Source organism: Meriones unguiculatus, chromosome 17 (genome assembly GCF_030254825.1).
Source record: "Meriones unguiculatus strain TT.TT164.6M chromosome 17, Bangor_MerUng_6.1, whole genome shotgun sequence".
NCBI lineage: Eukaryota > Metazoa > Chordata > Mammalia > Rodentia > Muridae > Meriones > Meriones unguiculatus.
Genome location: NC_083364.1, coordinates 12,222,713 through 12,239,276, shown reverse-complemented (window position 1 = coordinate 12,239,276; position 16,564 = coordinate 12,222,713). Strand labels below are relative to the sequence as shown.

Below are 16,564 nucleotides of genomic sequence, written 5' to 3'. Positions count from 1 at the left end.
GCAACAATTCCTCTCTAGTAGTTCAGCCTCTTGTCTCACATTGCTTTTCTCAGGTACAAATACAGAATAAACCCCAACAGCACCATGGGTGATAGGAATCCCAGGTCCAGGCTAGAGAGATGGCTCAGAGTTTAAAAGCACTGGCTGCTTTTCTAAAGTTACTGAGTTCAATTCCCAGCAATCACATGGTGGCTCACAACCATCTATTGTGAGATCTGGTGCCCTCTTCTGGCCCGCTGGCACACATGCAGGCAGAATACTGCATAATAGATAAATAAATAAATCTTTTAAAAAAATGGGGTATTCACATTACCTTAAAAAAATATGAAACGAAGAATTCCAGTTCCATTTAAATGAATCCCACTTAAATGTGACTTTGATTGTGACTCCCTCAGGCTGCCTGTGTCAGTATCTTGCCAGGTCAGCCTCAGTAAAATATCACCATTTCTTTGATCTTGTATACAGCATTAGCCAAAAAGGAGAACATGTGGTCCCTTCCGTGAAACTGAGTTGATGGAGCCGCCTTATCAAGTGCTGTACATATTCACACTTATGAACACACACTTACAACTAGGTATGATTAACCTTTATTATTCATAAAAAATGAGCATTCTAAAATATTAGTAAATTTCCACTTTAGTTCTGTTTTGAAGTGTTGGTACCAGTGAAGTAACATTTTTCTTCTTTGAATCTTTTCTTGTAAAGTTAGTCTTCTCCTTTTCTAAAATGGCAGGAAGCTCCTTCCAGTCCTTGATGAAGATAAGGGGGGCACCCATGGCCTTGAGTAACTGCAGAGGAGCGCTGTGGTGACTGGACATGTTTCCACAGTGGCCAGCTGTCATCACATCTTCTACCATAGGAATGGAGCCAAACGAGCAGGCCTCATATATTCTGTAACACTCTGTGTTCTCTCCTACAGGACACAAAGTGAGGTCACTCTGAAGCAAAGCATCTTGGTAATTCTTATGACTTTCAGGCCTATCTCTCTTATGAACATTGACGCAAAAATACTCAATAAAATACTTGCAAACCGAATCCAAGAACATATCAAAGATATCATCCACCATGACCAAGTAGGCTTCATCCCAGGCATGCAAGGGTGGTTCAACATATGGAAATCCATCAATGTAATCCACTACATAAACAAACTGAAGGAGAAAAACCACATGATCATCTCCTTAGATGCTGAGAAAGCATTTGACAAAGTCCAACACCCATTCATGTTTAAAGTCTTGGAGAGATCAGGGATACAAGGAACATACATAAACATAGTAAAGGCAATATATAGCAAGCCTATAGCTAACATCAAACTCAATGGAGAGAAACTTAAATCAATCCCACTGAAATCAGGGACAAGACAAGGCTGTCCATTGTCCCCATATCTCTTCAACATAGTACTTGAAGTCCTAGCCAGAGCAATAAGACAACTAAAGGAGATCAAGGGGATACAAATCGGAAAGGAAGAGGTCAAAGTGTCACTATTTGCAGATGATATGATAGTATACTTGAGCGACCCCAAAAATTCAACCAGAGAACTCCTTCAGCTGATAAACACCTTCAGCAAAGTGGCAGGATACAAAATCAACTCAAAAAAATCAGAAGCCCTCCTATATACCAAAGACAAAAAGGCTGAGAAAGAAATTAGGGAAACAACACCCTTCACAATAGCCACTAATAACATAAAGTACCTTGGTGTGACTCTAACCAAGCAAGTGAAAGACCTGTTTGAGAAAAACTTCAAGTCTCTGAAGAAAGAAATCGAAGAAGATATCAGAAGATGGAAAGATCTCCCGTGCTCATGGATTGGTAGGATTAACATTGTGAAATTGGCCATCCTGCCAAAAGCAATCTACAGATTCAATGCAATTCCCATCAAAATACCAACTCAATTCTTTACAGGCCTTGAAAAAAAGATTCTCAGCTTCCTATGGAGAAACAAAAAACCCAGAATCTCCAAAATGATCCTGTACGACAACAGATCATCTGGAGGTATCTCCATTCCTGGTCTCAAGCTGTACTACAGGGCAAAAGTAATAAAAACTGCATGGTATTGGCATAGAAACAGAAAGGAGGATCAATGGAACCGCATAGAAGAACCAGAAATAAATCCACACACCTATGAATACTCGATATTCGACAAAGAAGCCAATTCCATTCAATGGAAAAAAGACAGCATCTTCAACAAATGGTGCTGGACCAACTGGATGTCTACATGCAGAAAAATGAAATTAGATCCATATTTATCACCCTGCACAAAACTAAAGTCAAAGTGGATCAAGGACCTCAACATAAAACCAGATACCCTAAATCAATTGGAAAAAAAAAGTGGGGAACAGCCTAGAACTCATTGGCACAGGAGACAACTTCCTGAACAGAACACTAACAGCACAGGCTCTAAGAGCAACAATCAATAAATGGGACCTCATGAAACTGAAAAGTTTCTGTAAAGCAAAGGATACCGTCATCAAAACAAAACGACTGCCTACAGATTGGGAAAGAATCTTCACTAACCCTTTATCTGACAGAGGACTAATATCCAGTATATACAAAGAACTAAAGAAGCTGAAAAGCAGCAAACCAAGTCATCCAATTAAAAAATGGGGAAAAGAGCTAAACAGAGAATTCTCGACAGAGGAATATCGAATGGCAGAAAAACACTTAAAGAAATGCTCATCCTCATTAGCCATCAGGGAAATGCAAATCAAAACGACCCTGAGATATCACCTTACACCCATCAAAATGGCCAAGATGAAAAACTCAAGCGATAAGACATGCTGGAGAGGTTGTGGAGAAAGGGGAACCCTCCTCCACTGCTGGTGGGAATGTAAACTGGTACAACCACTCTGGAAAGCTATCTGGCGCTTTCTAAGACAAATAGGAATAGTGCTTCCTCCAGACCCAGCTATACCACTGCTAGGTATATACCCAAAGTTTGTTCAAGTACACAAACAGGACACTTGCTCAACCATGTTTATAGCAGCTCTATTTGTAATAGCCAGAACCTGGAAACAACCCAGATGTCCATCAACGGTGGAATGGGTACAGAAATTGTGGTATTTTTATACAATGGAATACTACTCAGCAATCAAAAAGGAGGAAATCATGAAATTTGCAGGCAAATGGTGGGATCTAGAAAAGATCATTCTGAGTGAAATATCCCAGAAGGAGAAAGACAAAAATGGGATATACTCACTTATATAGACCTATAAGATATGATAAACATAATGAAATCTATACACCTAAAAAAGATAATCAATTGAGCGGACATGGGGTAAGATGACCAATCCTCATTTAGAAAGACAGATGGGATGTGCATTGAACGTATGACAGAAGTCTACTGAGTGCATCTGAAAGACTCTAACTAGCAGTGTTTTCAAAGCAAAGACTCATGACCAAACCTTTGGCAGAGTACAGGGAATCATAAGAAAGAAGGGGAGTTAGTCTGATGGGGAAAGGATAGGAGCTCCACAAGGACCAAATATATCTGGGCACAGGGTCTTCTCTGAGACTGACATTCAACCAAGGACCATGTATGGATATAACCTAGAACCTCCACTCAGATGTAGCCTGTGGTAGCTCAGTAACCAATTGGTTTCCCAAAGTGAGGGGAACAGGGACTATTTCTAACAGGAACTCAATGACTGGCTCTTTGGTCTCTCCACCCCCGAAGGGAGGAGCAGTCCAGTTAGGCCACAGATGAGGGCTTTGCAGCCAGTCCTGAAGATTCCTAATAAAACAGGATCAGATGAATGGGGAGGAGGTCCCCCCTATCAGTGGACTTGGAAAGGGGCACGGTGGAGATGAGGGAGGGAGGGAGGGACTGGGAGGGAATGAGGGATCGGGACACGGCTGGGATACAGAGTTAATAAAATGTAACTGATAAAAAAAAAACACAAATAAATAAATAAATAAAGAAAGAAAGAAAGAAAAAAAAAGAAAATAACTAAGTTCACATGAAAAAAATAAAAAATGAAACAAAAAGATCCAATACGCATATAAATAAAGAGTTTAATGAAAGACATTAGAAGATCCAGGCTGGAGAAAAGGCTCGATCAGTAAAGTGCTTGCAAAGAAGAACAAGGTCCAACGAGGATGTAATCCCAGCACACATCTTCCTGAGCCCGGATTGACTCTTGTTTCCTGACATAAGGGCTTTGTCGCCTGAAGTTCTCCAATCTTCCACATTTCTTCTGCAACTCACTTCCAAAGTATTAAGAATCACATGGTCAGGGTACAACAGCCCAACTCCCAGTACCAATTTTTCCGTATTAGTTCCTTTTCTTGTTTACTATGAAAAAATATTTTGACAAAGCAAGGAGAGAGTTCATTCTGTATTCCACAATTCAAGGGTATAGTTGAGATATATATATATATAGGAAGACCTAGTTGGTAGCTGGAGCTCAAGCAGTTGATCACATTGTCAACTGGGACCAGAATAAGTTCCTTTGTGAAGAGCTTTAGTGCCTGCATCCATCTTTTGACTAACCTGTAGCCCCTGCTCCATTTTTAATTGGATTATTTGCTTATTTTGTTATCTAGTTTCTTGAGTTCTTTACATATTTTGGATATTAGTCTTCCATCAGATGTGGAGTTGTTTTGCATTCTGTAGGGTGCTAATTTAATTGATAGTGTCCTTTGTATTACAGAAGTTTTCCAGTTTCATGAGGTCCCATTTATCCTATTGCCTGTGCGATTGGTGTTCTGTTCAGAAATTCATCTCCTGTGCCAGTAAGTACAGAGCTGTTGCCTGCTTTTTCTTCTATCTGGTTCAGTGTATCTGATTTTATGTTGACTGAACACAGCTGTATCTGTTGGTCTGGACAAGTTGTGAAAGGTATTTACTTGAATAATAGTACTATTGAACTTTTAGCATGATTTCAGCAGAACCAGTTGTAAAAGATTTTAGATCACCTTTTAAATTCCCTCAAGCTCCCCCAAAAATCCTCATGGAAACAAGTTTTTTATTTTTTTTTTCTGACTGCAATAACCAGTGTTTTAACATATGATGCTGTTTCCCTAAAGTTTGCAATTTCTAATATTGGTATAGAAAATAGAACGTGTTATCAAGTGCAATGTTTTGGGACTATATACATTGTGTACTAGCCACAACTTGCTAATTCACATACAAATCACCTCAGAGTTGATACAGTTTGTGAAAGCACATAACATCCACTCAGGCACCTTTCAATTATATTAAAATAATTTCCATGTTGTATAGTAGAGCCATTAAATTCATTGACATTATATAACTTTGTACCATTGTTCAGCATATATCCTGCTACTGACATGACCAGATGTCAGCCCTAGTAAATAGTACTCTATCAGTTACTTCTTTATTTTAATGTGTCATATGCACTTGTGTGCATGGAAGACAGAAGAACATGTCAGGACCTACTGAGCAATACTTACAGATGGCTGAGTGTGTGCCATGCATGCTGGGCACTGAACTCAGGCTATATGCAAGAACAGTGAGCACTTTCAAACACTGAGCCAGCACTCCAGCCCCTAAAGTGGGTTAAAGTCAGTGAGCACAGTCAGTAAATGCTGGCTTCTTGATCTCGGTAGAACTGAACCTGAGTCACCTGTCTATCTATCCATCCATCCACCAATCTATCTATCCACCTATTTGATGTGTTTGTGTGTGCATGCTGGTGGGGTGGTCACATGACAGCCCATGAGACTCACTTCTCTCCTACCGTGTGGTTTCTGGGGGACTGAACTTAGCTCATCAGCCTTGGCAGTAAGCACCCTTTAACCACTTAAGTATCTTGCCAGGTCAGCCTCAGGAAAATATCGCCATTTCTTTGATCTTGTATACAGCAGTAGCCAAAAAGGAGAACATTTGGTCCCTTCTGTGAAACTGAGTTGATGGAGCCACCTTATCAAGTGCTGTACATATTCACACTTAAGAACACACACTTACAGTTAGGTATGATTAACCTTTATTATTTATAAAAAAATGAGCTTTCTAAAATATTAGTAAATTTCCACTTTAGTTCTGTTTTGAAGTGTTGGTACCAGTGAAGTAACATTTTTCTTCTTTGAAACTTTTCTGGTAAAGTTACAGTCTTCTCCTTTTCTAAAATGGCAGGAAGCTCCTTCCAGTCCTTGATGAAGATAAAGGGGGCACCCATGGCCTTGAGTAACTGCAGAGGAGTGCTGTGGTGACTGGACATGTTTCCACAGTGGCCAGCTGTCATCACATCTTCTACCACAGGAATGGAGCCAAACGAGCAGGCCTCATATATTCTGTAACACTCTGTGTTCACTCCTACAGGACACAAAGTGAGGTCACTCTGAAGCAAAGCATCTTGGTAATTCTTAAGACTTTCATTTGTGTCCTGAGGCTGCCACCTAGGAAATTAAACAAACAACAAAGAAATCCCTGTAAGGTTTTACTTTCCTATGGCATCTTTTTTGAAGCAAATCTTTTAATGTCAGTTATCAAAAATGTGAACACATCATAGAGATGATAAATATGAGAGGCATTGAAAATGTTGGACCAAACACATTTCTTAAAACTTCTTTAAGGTTTGGGGGTGTGGGTATAGCCCAGCTGCTAGAACTCAGACCTAGTATTGATCATCATCTATCCATAAACTGGGTATATAATTCCCTAATTCTACAAGTTGGGAGGCATAGGAAGAATCAGGAGTTTAACATCATCCTGGGCTAAATACCGAGTTTGAGGCCAGCCTGTGCTACATGAGACTGCCTAAAACAAGTTTTTTGTTTTGAACATTTGAAAATAATCTGAACATTTTATTGCTGTATATTTAAAAATACCCTGTGATCAATCTTCGAATGGGTTTATTCATTCAATCTTATTTCCCTAGAGCTGTGTCCTCTTATCTTACTCTGATGCAGCTGTGCTGTATCCAGTGGTGGGCATTAGGTCTTTGAGTTAAGTCAGGACATATTCTAGAAAGTCTAAAGCCCTGTGAGGAAAAGCACAGAGGGGCTTCTGGAGTGACAGGGCTGCATTTTCCTATGGGTGATTACTGAATGTTTCACTGTCAAGGGCTCAGAATCAAGAGCTGTATGTGAACAGGCAGGCTAGTGCAGACGTGGGGAAGAGTAGAGAATAAACAAAGATGAAGGTCATGCTTGTGCTTGGTATGCCCAAGAACTGGTAGGGAGGCCAGCAAGGTGGAAGTAGAGGAACTGAGGTGAGCAGTCAAAAACTATAACGTCTGCTCACAGAAGACTGACCTGTAGTGTTCTGATGAGGGAACGACATAAGCAATAAACATTTTAACAATCAATCTGGCTGTGGTCTTGAGAATGGAATGAGAATGGAATGAGAATGGCAGCTGGGCTCCAGCACCAAAGGACTTGTTTTTCTGTGTACTGCACATGAGTTTAGACTGTGATTTTTTTTGAAGCGAGGAAGTGGGGGGGGGCTAGGACTCACCGCTGAGCCCTCGGGGTCTGAAACACAGTTCTGGGCTGCCCTGATGGCATGTGGATCTGACAAAGGAGCCGGTGTACAGAGAAGCTCCAGAATGCCCAGCGCAAGGGAGCCCTCCTGTGCCGGGCAGAGCACTGGGAGCCTTTTAAGCAGAGAAGTACCCTGATGAGATTGGTGTCCTGTAATGATAACTGGCAGAGAAAGGATGGGTCAGCCTGGGGAGAGCAAGAGCTGACACAGGCAGCCTGAGGGGGTCACAATCAAAGTTACATGTAAGTGGGATCCATTTAAATGGAACTGGAATTCTTCATTTCATATTTTTCTAAGGTAATGCGAATACCCCATTTTTTAAAAAGATTTATTTATTTATTTATCTATTATGCAGTAATCTGCCTGCATGTGTGTCAGCGGGCCAGAAGAGGGCACCAGATCTCATGATAGATGGTTGTGAGCCACCATGTGATTGCTGGGAATTGAACTCAGGACCTTTAGAAAAGCAGCCAGTGCTCTTGAACTCTGAGCCATCTCTCTAGCCTGGACCTGGGATTCCTATCACCCATGGTGCTGTTGGTGTTTATTCCGTATTTGTACCTGAGAAAAGCAATGTGAGAGAAGAGACTGAACTACTAGAGAGGAATTGTTGCCTGAGCCCAGAACGGAGTTGGAGGTACCGAGGGCTCAGGGGTGAATCCTAGCTCTGCTGCTAAATAGTATATTAAAAAAAAATCACTACCTACCTAGGCCTCCGTTTCCTCATCTTTAAAATGTGTTAGTTCTTAGATCCCTGGAATGGAATAACCTCTTATTGAGATGATTATTTAGAATTGCTTAACAGAAGGGCCTCTGGCTTAGGCCTTGTCTTAGTCACTCTTCTGTTGCTGTAAAGAGACACCATGACCAAGGCAGCTTACAAAAGAAAGCCTTTCCCCGGGGGCTTGCTCACAGGTTTGGAGGGTGAGTCCATGACCACCACAGTGTCACACAGGGTGGCAGTCAGTTATGGGGGTGGAGCGGCAGTGAGGGCTTCCATACTGAGACAGCAACGGAGAGACAAACAAACAGAAAGAGGCCTAACACTCAAACAGCAGAGCCTATGGGGACAAACCCAAACCACCTTGGGCCTATAGTTGAAGCATCTAGAGGCTAAGAAAGGAGGGGTGCTTTCTCCCGTGGGTTGAGAACAGCATAGGTGCCACAGGAAGCATCAGCCTACAGCCTCAGCCTCTTGCTGTTCCTGTTGAGAGAGATGCTGTGTGGCTCAGCTGCCCTCAAACTCATGGTGCCTCCTCTCCTCGACCACCACACTGAGCTTCAACAAACTTTAACAGGAAACATTTTAAAAATGAGAGACAATGCCTTACCCACGCTTGATTTCACCAGGGTCTCTGTAATGCAAATTTACCTGGAAGTTGTGTTAAGGTATCCCATGAGAAACAGCACAAGAGATAACGGGTTTTATTCTGCATTCCAGTCCATCCTGGGGAAGGGATTTCAGGGGAAACCTGGGGTATTTTGTTCGATCTTGAGAGAATTAAATGCTCATAGTCAGTTTTGCTTAGCTTTTTATTCAGTCCAGGAGCGCAGCCTATGGAATAGAGCCCCACACAAGGTTAAGGTGGGTTTTCCCAGGTAGGTAATCCCTCACAGTCATGCCTACAGGTTTGTCTCCGGATGCCTCTGGACCCCCACAAGTTGACAACATTAACTACCACTGTGTTCACTCAGCAATCCATACGACATGTTGAGTGTTCGTGGCTTAACATTTCCACATTTGGGGATTACTCGCTAAAGTGAGCATTTTGTACACATTCTAACAAGAACCCCACAAGATGACACCAATATTGCCCTAATATTCCTAAATGGAATCTGGAGGCTAAAGATTCTGTAAATCAGACATAACGAGGATGTAATCCCAGCACACATCTTCCTGAGCCCGGATTGACTCTTGCTTCCTGCTGTCTGCTCTTTCCTGTGGACCTGTAACACCTTGCCACTGGGAAGCAGGTTCAGGCACGCAAGATGAGTACTTCTGATAACCTGTGTCGGAGGTCTGTCTTCCCCTCCTTTTGCTCGCATCCCAGACTTGGGAAACCATGCTTGTATTCTTCTCTTCCATGAACCAGAGATTTTCAGATTATATTATCTCACAGAGGTGAGATAATACAACATTTATCAGGTTTATTTCACTTGACATACCTTATCCATGTTCAGCCATAATTTTTCTTCATATGAAAATTCTTCCATTGTGTGCATGTCATGTATGATGAGTAATCTTGGGTTGTCAACTTGATCACATCTGGAATCAACTAAAACTCAAGCACCTGGGCACATCTGTCAGGAATTTTCTTTCCTTTTTTTTTTTTTTTTAATTTTTTTTTTTTTTAGTTTAGAACCTTCTTTTTTTTCTTTTTTTTAACTTTCTAAAAAGATTTTTGAAATTATACTATAATTACATTTCTCCCTTCCATTTCCTCCCTCCACACCCTGGCATTTCCCCTCCCACTCTGCTTCAGATCCATGGCCTCCTCTCCTTTCATTAATTGTTATGGCATTGCAAATATGTATATCAGTATGCATAATCCCAAATATAACCTGCTAAGTCCATAAAACGTTGCTGGTGTGAGGAGCTTCCAGGAGGCTGTTCTGCACTGGGCATCTAATCGGTTTGCCCTCCATGAAGCTGGCCCCCTTCAGACGGGATTTTCCTGGACTGGGTTATTTGAGAGGGATGCTTTGGGGTGAGATGACCCACCCTCAATTTGGGCCACACCTTCCAGTGGAAGCCTGCATAAAAGATCCTGGAAGAAGGGAGTCTTTGTCTTTTGTCTGCTCACTCTCCCTCTGTCTGGAAAGTTCATCCATCTTGCTGCTGAGGCATTTCTTCACTGGCATTGTAGCCTACTTCTTTGGGATTTCAACATATACTGAGGACCAGCTTAGACAGCCAGCTTCGTAGAGTGAACAAACTTCGGGGATCTTGAAGCTGGTAGGGATTAAACCGTGGCCTTTGTTTATGCACGGCATACGCTCAGTAATTGCTGATCTACAACCTCCCTTCCTATATCCTATATTTTATCATTCGGGGCTCTTTGTATCCAAGGCAGACTGTGAAAGCCCTATACTGCTTAAGATGACCTTGAACTTGTGGTTCTCCTGCCTCTGCTTCCAGAGCGCTAGGAGAAGAGGCGTGCCCCATCACATGCAGTTGTGTGTGGTCTGGGAAGCAAACCCAGGGTTCTTATTTGCTGGACCATGCGTTCCACCAACTGAGCTCCACTCCACTCCAACCCAGCTCTGCTGCCCCACAACTCAACCCACACATGCTGACTTCTTTGAGAGAGCCTGCACACAGGTACACACACACATATGCACACACGTACACACGTGAACACAGACAAACACACACCAGAATCTACAGAAAGAAAGATCACAAGGTTAAATGTCAAAAATGTCAAACTGTGTCCAGAACATGAAGTGGGGCTTGGAAAGGCAGCTGAGACGGCCATTCTTGACTGTCAACTGGATTCCAGTTATCTGGTATTATGTAAAACCCCAAAATGAAAAGGCACACCTGTGAGGGATTCCTTGCTTAATTTTAATCCGCATCTTTGAAGAGGGAAGCCGAGCCTCTAATCCAGGCAACACCTTCCGCTAGAAGCCTCTATAAAAGGCGCTGGAACTAGGGAGCTTTTGCTATTTGCCTGTTACTGCCTCACTGAGAAGAAGTCCATTCCTTCACTGTCCTTGCGGTCTACTTGTGTAGAATTCTAGCCTTTACTGAAGACCAGCTGAGACATCCACACTCATGGACTGAAAAACTACTGGACTTTTGGACCTTCCATTCATAGGCAGCCATCTCTGGACTAGATGGACTTCAGCCTGTAAGTCATCTATCTAAACTCATCTATCTGTCTGTCTGTCTGTCTGTCTATCTATCTATCTATCTATCTATCTATCTATCTATCTATCTATCGTGTGTGTGTGTGTGTGTGTGTGTGTGTGTGTGTGTTCTGTTACTCTCGAGATCCCTGACTAAACCTGCCAGCCTTGTAATCAAGGGGAGCCGAGTTGTCCAGATGCTTTGGTTCTGCCCCTGCAGTTCTCTGCTCTGAGAAGCTCCTTTGGGTCAGAGAGGAAGGCAGGAAAGAGCTGAGAGGCGCGCTCTTCTCTGTGGTTTCTCTCTGCCCTCTTGTGGCCGTTGCCTGAATTTGCAGGGTGAGAGGCATGGCCATTCCACCGTGATCCACTAGGATAAAATGCCACTCTCTTTGCTCACCTGGCAGGGTTTATTGCAGTTCATTATTTATTTGCATTGGGGGTGCGGCAACTGTTGGCTTGCCGAAGCACACGTGGAGGTCGGAGAATAATTCGGGTGACTGGGTTCTGTCTTTTATTTTGAGTGACTCAGGAATTGCCCTGAACTGGTCAGAGTTGCCAGGGAGCAGCTAACCCAGCTGAGCCATCTCCTTGGTCCTCCGTTCTGTTTGGCAACGATCAAATCATATATAATCTACAAAGCTTCGCCACTGATCAATCACATGTTATATGAGTTTTATGGAGATATGGTTATGTGTCTAGATTTTTGGGTGTGAGAAAAGCAGCTACAAGCAGGTTTAAACACATGGTTTGGTCTCTGTCTTTCAAGGTTTAAGGACATAGAAGCTTCTCAAACTATTTCTAAAAGCTTTTAGAAAGGATAACTATCTTTTCATTTATTACATTTTTTTCTAATTTTGTTTTGTACATTTTAGCAATGATTTTTACTTAGTTCTCCGGTACACTGTTTTTCTGGGGGGGGAAAGAGAAATAGGCTTAGTACAAATCCTAGCTTTTATTTTTTTAAGATTTATTTTTAATGTGTATGAGTGTTTTACTCTCACATATTTAAGAGCAGTGTGTGTATGTGTGTGTGTGTGTGTGTGTGTGCGTTTCCTGCTTAAAGCCAGAAGAGAGTGTCAGCTCCCCTGGCACTGGAGTTACAGGTGATGGTAAGCTGCAAAGACAGGGTTGGAAATCAATGTGTGGTCTTCTAGAAAAGCATCACTCTTCACCACGGAGCCATCTCTGCTGAGTCATCCTGAAATGATCTGTCCAGCCAAGCAGTGATGCTGCCGCTTTTAATCCCAGCACTTGGGGGTTTTTTACATTTATTTATTCATGATATGTGCTGAACTTCTGCTCCTCTGAGTTCTTACTGATCTTGGGTTTGCTTCAGCCAGCAGGAGTTCCAACAGGAATTCCAGGAATGAAAACAAGCTTTAAGACCCTAGACCTGGGCGATGGGGGGCAGGGCCTCCATTCACCAATGAATGTTGCCCTGGTGCATAAAACCACATCATAAACCACAGTTTTTTGTGGAAACTGGCCTTCCAGATCCTTGGTGACAGTGGAGGGAGGCACACAGTAGTCTTGCTGTGTTGACTGCTGTCTTTGGCTGAAAGACTCTGACAATCATTGTGATTTCCACAATTTCAGGTTCTACAGAGGCTCCTTGTGCCCTAGAGCGATCCTTCTCCCTCAGTAGGGAAAAACAAAACGCAGAGTGGGAACTCCACAGACCTTTCTATAGGGGGACTGAGGAAATGCCACCCGAAAGACAAGATTAGAGAAGATCAGCTATGTGAGAAGTGTCCTTTGACACTGCGACCTCCTTCTGTCTTGGTGGCCTAACTGACCCCAGCGCCAAAGGAAACCTGTGTTCTTCCCCTGCGGTTTCTGACCGTGAACCACCTTATCTTGTGTGGATAAGACATCTCCCAGTAGACTAAGGTGCCTTCAGCCATCAAGAGGACAACCCAAGAACTCCCACAGAACGCCCAGCTGACCTGCACTTTGACTTGGACATCGGAAAGCTGTGTCATGGCCGGCAGCCAACAGCTGAGCAAAGACAATACAAGTAGTCCCTCTATAAGGCAGCCTTGCAAGCAGAGTAAAACGATAAACCCTGAACAGCCAGAGAAAGGCCAGAAGAGGAAACGCCAAGAAGAGGAAGAGGATGATGTGTGCTCAGAAGAGCCAGTCCAGTCGTGGAAGAAGCTGAAACAGGAACAGCATGAAACAGAGCTTGGGGATGAAGAGCCTGACAAGAGCCGAATATGGACACCCCAGGAAAAGGGTCCGTTACAGCTAATGGCCCCAGAGTGTGCCAAAGGCCCCCCAGAAGAGGCTGTGACTGAGGAGTCTGTGGGTGGAGGCCAGGGTCTCAAGCCCCCCCACAGCAACAGGGAGGAAGAAGTTGAGAAACACCACAATGAAAAGTGCCCAGGGCTGTTGGAACTCCTCCAACCTGACGTCCCCGTGAGCTCTGGCCCTCACAGCACTCACACAAGCACCATGGACACCTCCAAGACTCTCAAAGGTTGTGCTGAAGGGCAGAATCATGAATCGGAAACACCTCAAATCTGCACAGACAGTGTCAGCAATGGCATGCCCAGCAGCAAAGTGTCAACACCTGAGGTCAAGAAAAAGGCTCTTGAAGACCAAGAGAAGGGCAGAGGGCTGGACCGTGGTCCTGCTGTCACAGTGGACATGGAGAAAGAAATCAGCAGTGCGCTAGGCCCTGGGTCAAAAGATGAGATCTTGAGCTGTGCCTTCAAACTGCAAATGACTCGAGGAGACCTGTGGACCCTAAGGAACACCCAGTGGCTCAACGACAAAGTCATCAATTTTTACATGAATCTTCTCATGGAAAGAAATCAAAGTCAAGGCTACCCGGCACTTCACGCATTTAATACCTTCTTTTACACCAAGTTAAAGTCTGGTGGCTACAGGTCAGTCAGAAGATGGACCCGGGCAGTAAACATCTTTGCCAAGGAACTTCTCCTGGTCCCAGTTCACCTGGGCATGCACTGGAGCCTGGCGGTCACAGACTTAAGAAAGAAGAGTATTGTCTACATGGACTCCACGGGACAGAAGAGACCCGACATCCTTGAGCTGCTTTTCTGCTATCTGCGGGAGGAGAGCAAAGCGAGAAGGAACAGCGACCTGAGCCCTGTGGAGTGGAAGCAACACAGCATGTCGGCAGAGGAGATTCCTCAGCAGCTGAACGGGGGCGACTGCGGCGTGTTCGCCTGTAAATATGCAGATTACATTTCCAGGGGCCAGCCCATCACATTCTCCCAGCAGCACATGCCTCTTTTCAGGAAGAAGATGGTGTGGGAGATCCTGCACAAGCGCTTACTGTAGCAGCGCCCCCTGGCGGCCACTGCGAGGCAGCTGCTCCGAGCTCTTTCCCAGGTGAGGCTAAGGACTGCAGGTACTGGGTGTGGAAGAGCCTTGAACAAGTTCTGAGTGTAAAGACTGTGGCCAGGACAGCCGCGGCTGCACAGAGAAACCCTGTCGGGACAGAACAACAACAACAACAGAAGACACGTGTGCCCACCGAAAGTTAGAAACTATCCGGACTGCACAGCGCATGCTCACAAGCACGCAGCTGTCAAGATTTATCTGTGACTGAGGTCGACGCTGGATTGAATTTTGCTGTTTTTGTTCACAAGTTTTAGCTAACTGGCAGTGGATGGCTTCTGGCGATTTTCGGCCTTTCGTTCTCGACTGCTTGTTTGCATTAGTTATCTCTGAAAGGAAGGCCACCAGTTGCCTGTCTCCGAGTGAATCTCCGGTTGCCTTCTGGTACTGTGTGCTACTACAGAAGCGTCGCAGTGTGCTGCTGTTCACGGGATCCGAGCAATCCAGGAGAAGTAAGAAACGCGCCGGGGACATCTCAAGATACTTCCCAGCCTGGAAGTAAAGACATCTATTTTATTCTCGGGAGAGGAGTAACTAATGCTAGATGTGCATTGTAAACCCGGGACTCCTTGAAGCCTCACCCTGCTGAGGGCTGTACTAAACTGTTTATTCCAAAAAAATAAATAAATATATATTTATATATATATATGTAAATAAACAAATATTTATATATAAATAAAAATATATTTTATATATTATATATATAAATATATATATTCTTAAGCTATTTTTGAAGATGTTTTCTTTGTATATATTAAGCTGAAATTTAATATGTCATGTTAATATTTATATTCTGTCACCTTAGCCCCACTATTGGTATAGACTTAATATATTTAGTGTGAATATTGCCAACTACATGATAATCTATTTTTATACAGGAAACTTTAATTTTTTATTAGCAGTAAATCTTACATTTGTGTTGTTATTCAATAAAGTTTACATTTAATAAAGTTTGGAGTTTTTTGAACATACTTTGCAAGATCCTGTGCCTGCTGTTCCTTGCATGGTGTAGTGAGGTTGTCCGAGAGAACTGGAAAGCAGATGTCCAAGACAAGATCCAACAGGGTAAGCCGGAACCTGTTCATACATCTGCATGCTGAGATTGCTCTCATTCCAGACCTCTGAGGGCACTTTAGCCAAGACCTGTCCTCATCCTGGGAGAAGCTCAATATCGCAGCCAGGGCTGCCTTGAAAAACCAAACAGAACAACCAAAACAAAAAATATGTGATATCAAGACTTCAAAAATTCAAAGTTTTAACATAGTAATCAATGGAGTTCTGATACCTAAAATTACTTCTCATCATGTTAAAACCACCTCTGTCCAGACCTCTGGACAAAGAAAAGAATGTTGATGTTTTTAACCCCAGATAATTTTTTTTTTAAATCCCCAAGCTTTTATTATGACTTAAAAGTAGAAGGCTCCAGAAGTTCCTCTTTTGTAACTTAAAAGAATTCATGTGAGCCTCACGGAGTTTGCAACTTGCATCTATCTACCTGTCACAGGTCAATTGAGCTACAATCAACAGACTAAGATTCCCCAACTTTTGCCTGTTCCTGATGGAATATGTGTGTGTGTGTGTGAGGGTTGGGGGGGGGGGTCTCCAATTGTAAGAGTTTCCTTTAAGTTCCTTAACTTTAGCTTCTGTCCCTAGTCTGAATATGTCTCGGCAGATTTGCACCCACCTGACAGTCACCACCCAGGAACCAGAATCAGAAAACAAACCACTCCAAAAGTGATCTACAGCACCCAAGCCCCAGGCAGTCCACAAAAGTGGAGAGCCTGATGTGCTCCAGTCCAGCTGCCATGATTGCTTCCTGTCTTTTACCTTGATCAAGAAACCAGATGCTTCTGATGAGTGAGTGCCCCATTTCCTGAATGAATCCCCTCCCAGGCTTTGGTTAACATT

General features: G+C 43.3%; 1 protein-coding gene across 1 annotated transcript; it reads left to right on the top strand.

The window, feature by feature from the left end:
* Window positions 1-13,876: 13,876 nt before the first annotated feature.
* On the top strand, window positions 13,877-14,596 carry LOC132648695 (sentrin-specific protease 2-like; the record flags this gene model as incomplete). The annotated part of the gene is made up of 1 exon (XM_060370907.1): window positions 13,877-14,596. A coding segment is annotated over one exon (720 nt), but the record flags the coding sequence as incomplete, so codon positions are not given.
* Window positions 14,597-16,564: the final 1,968 nt, after the last annotated feature.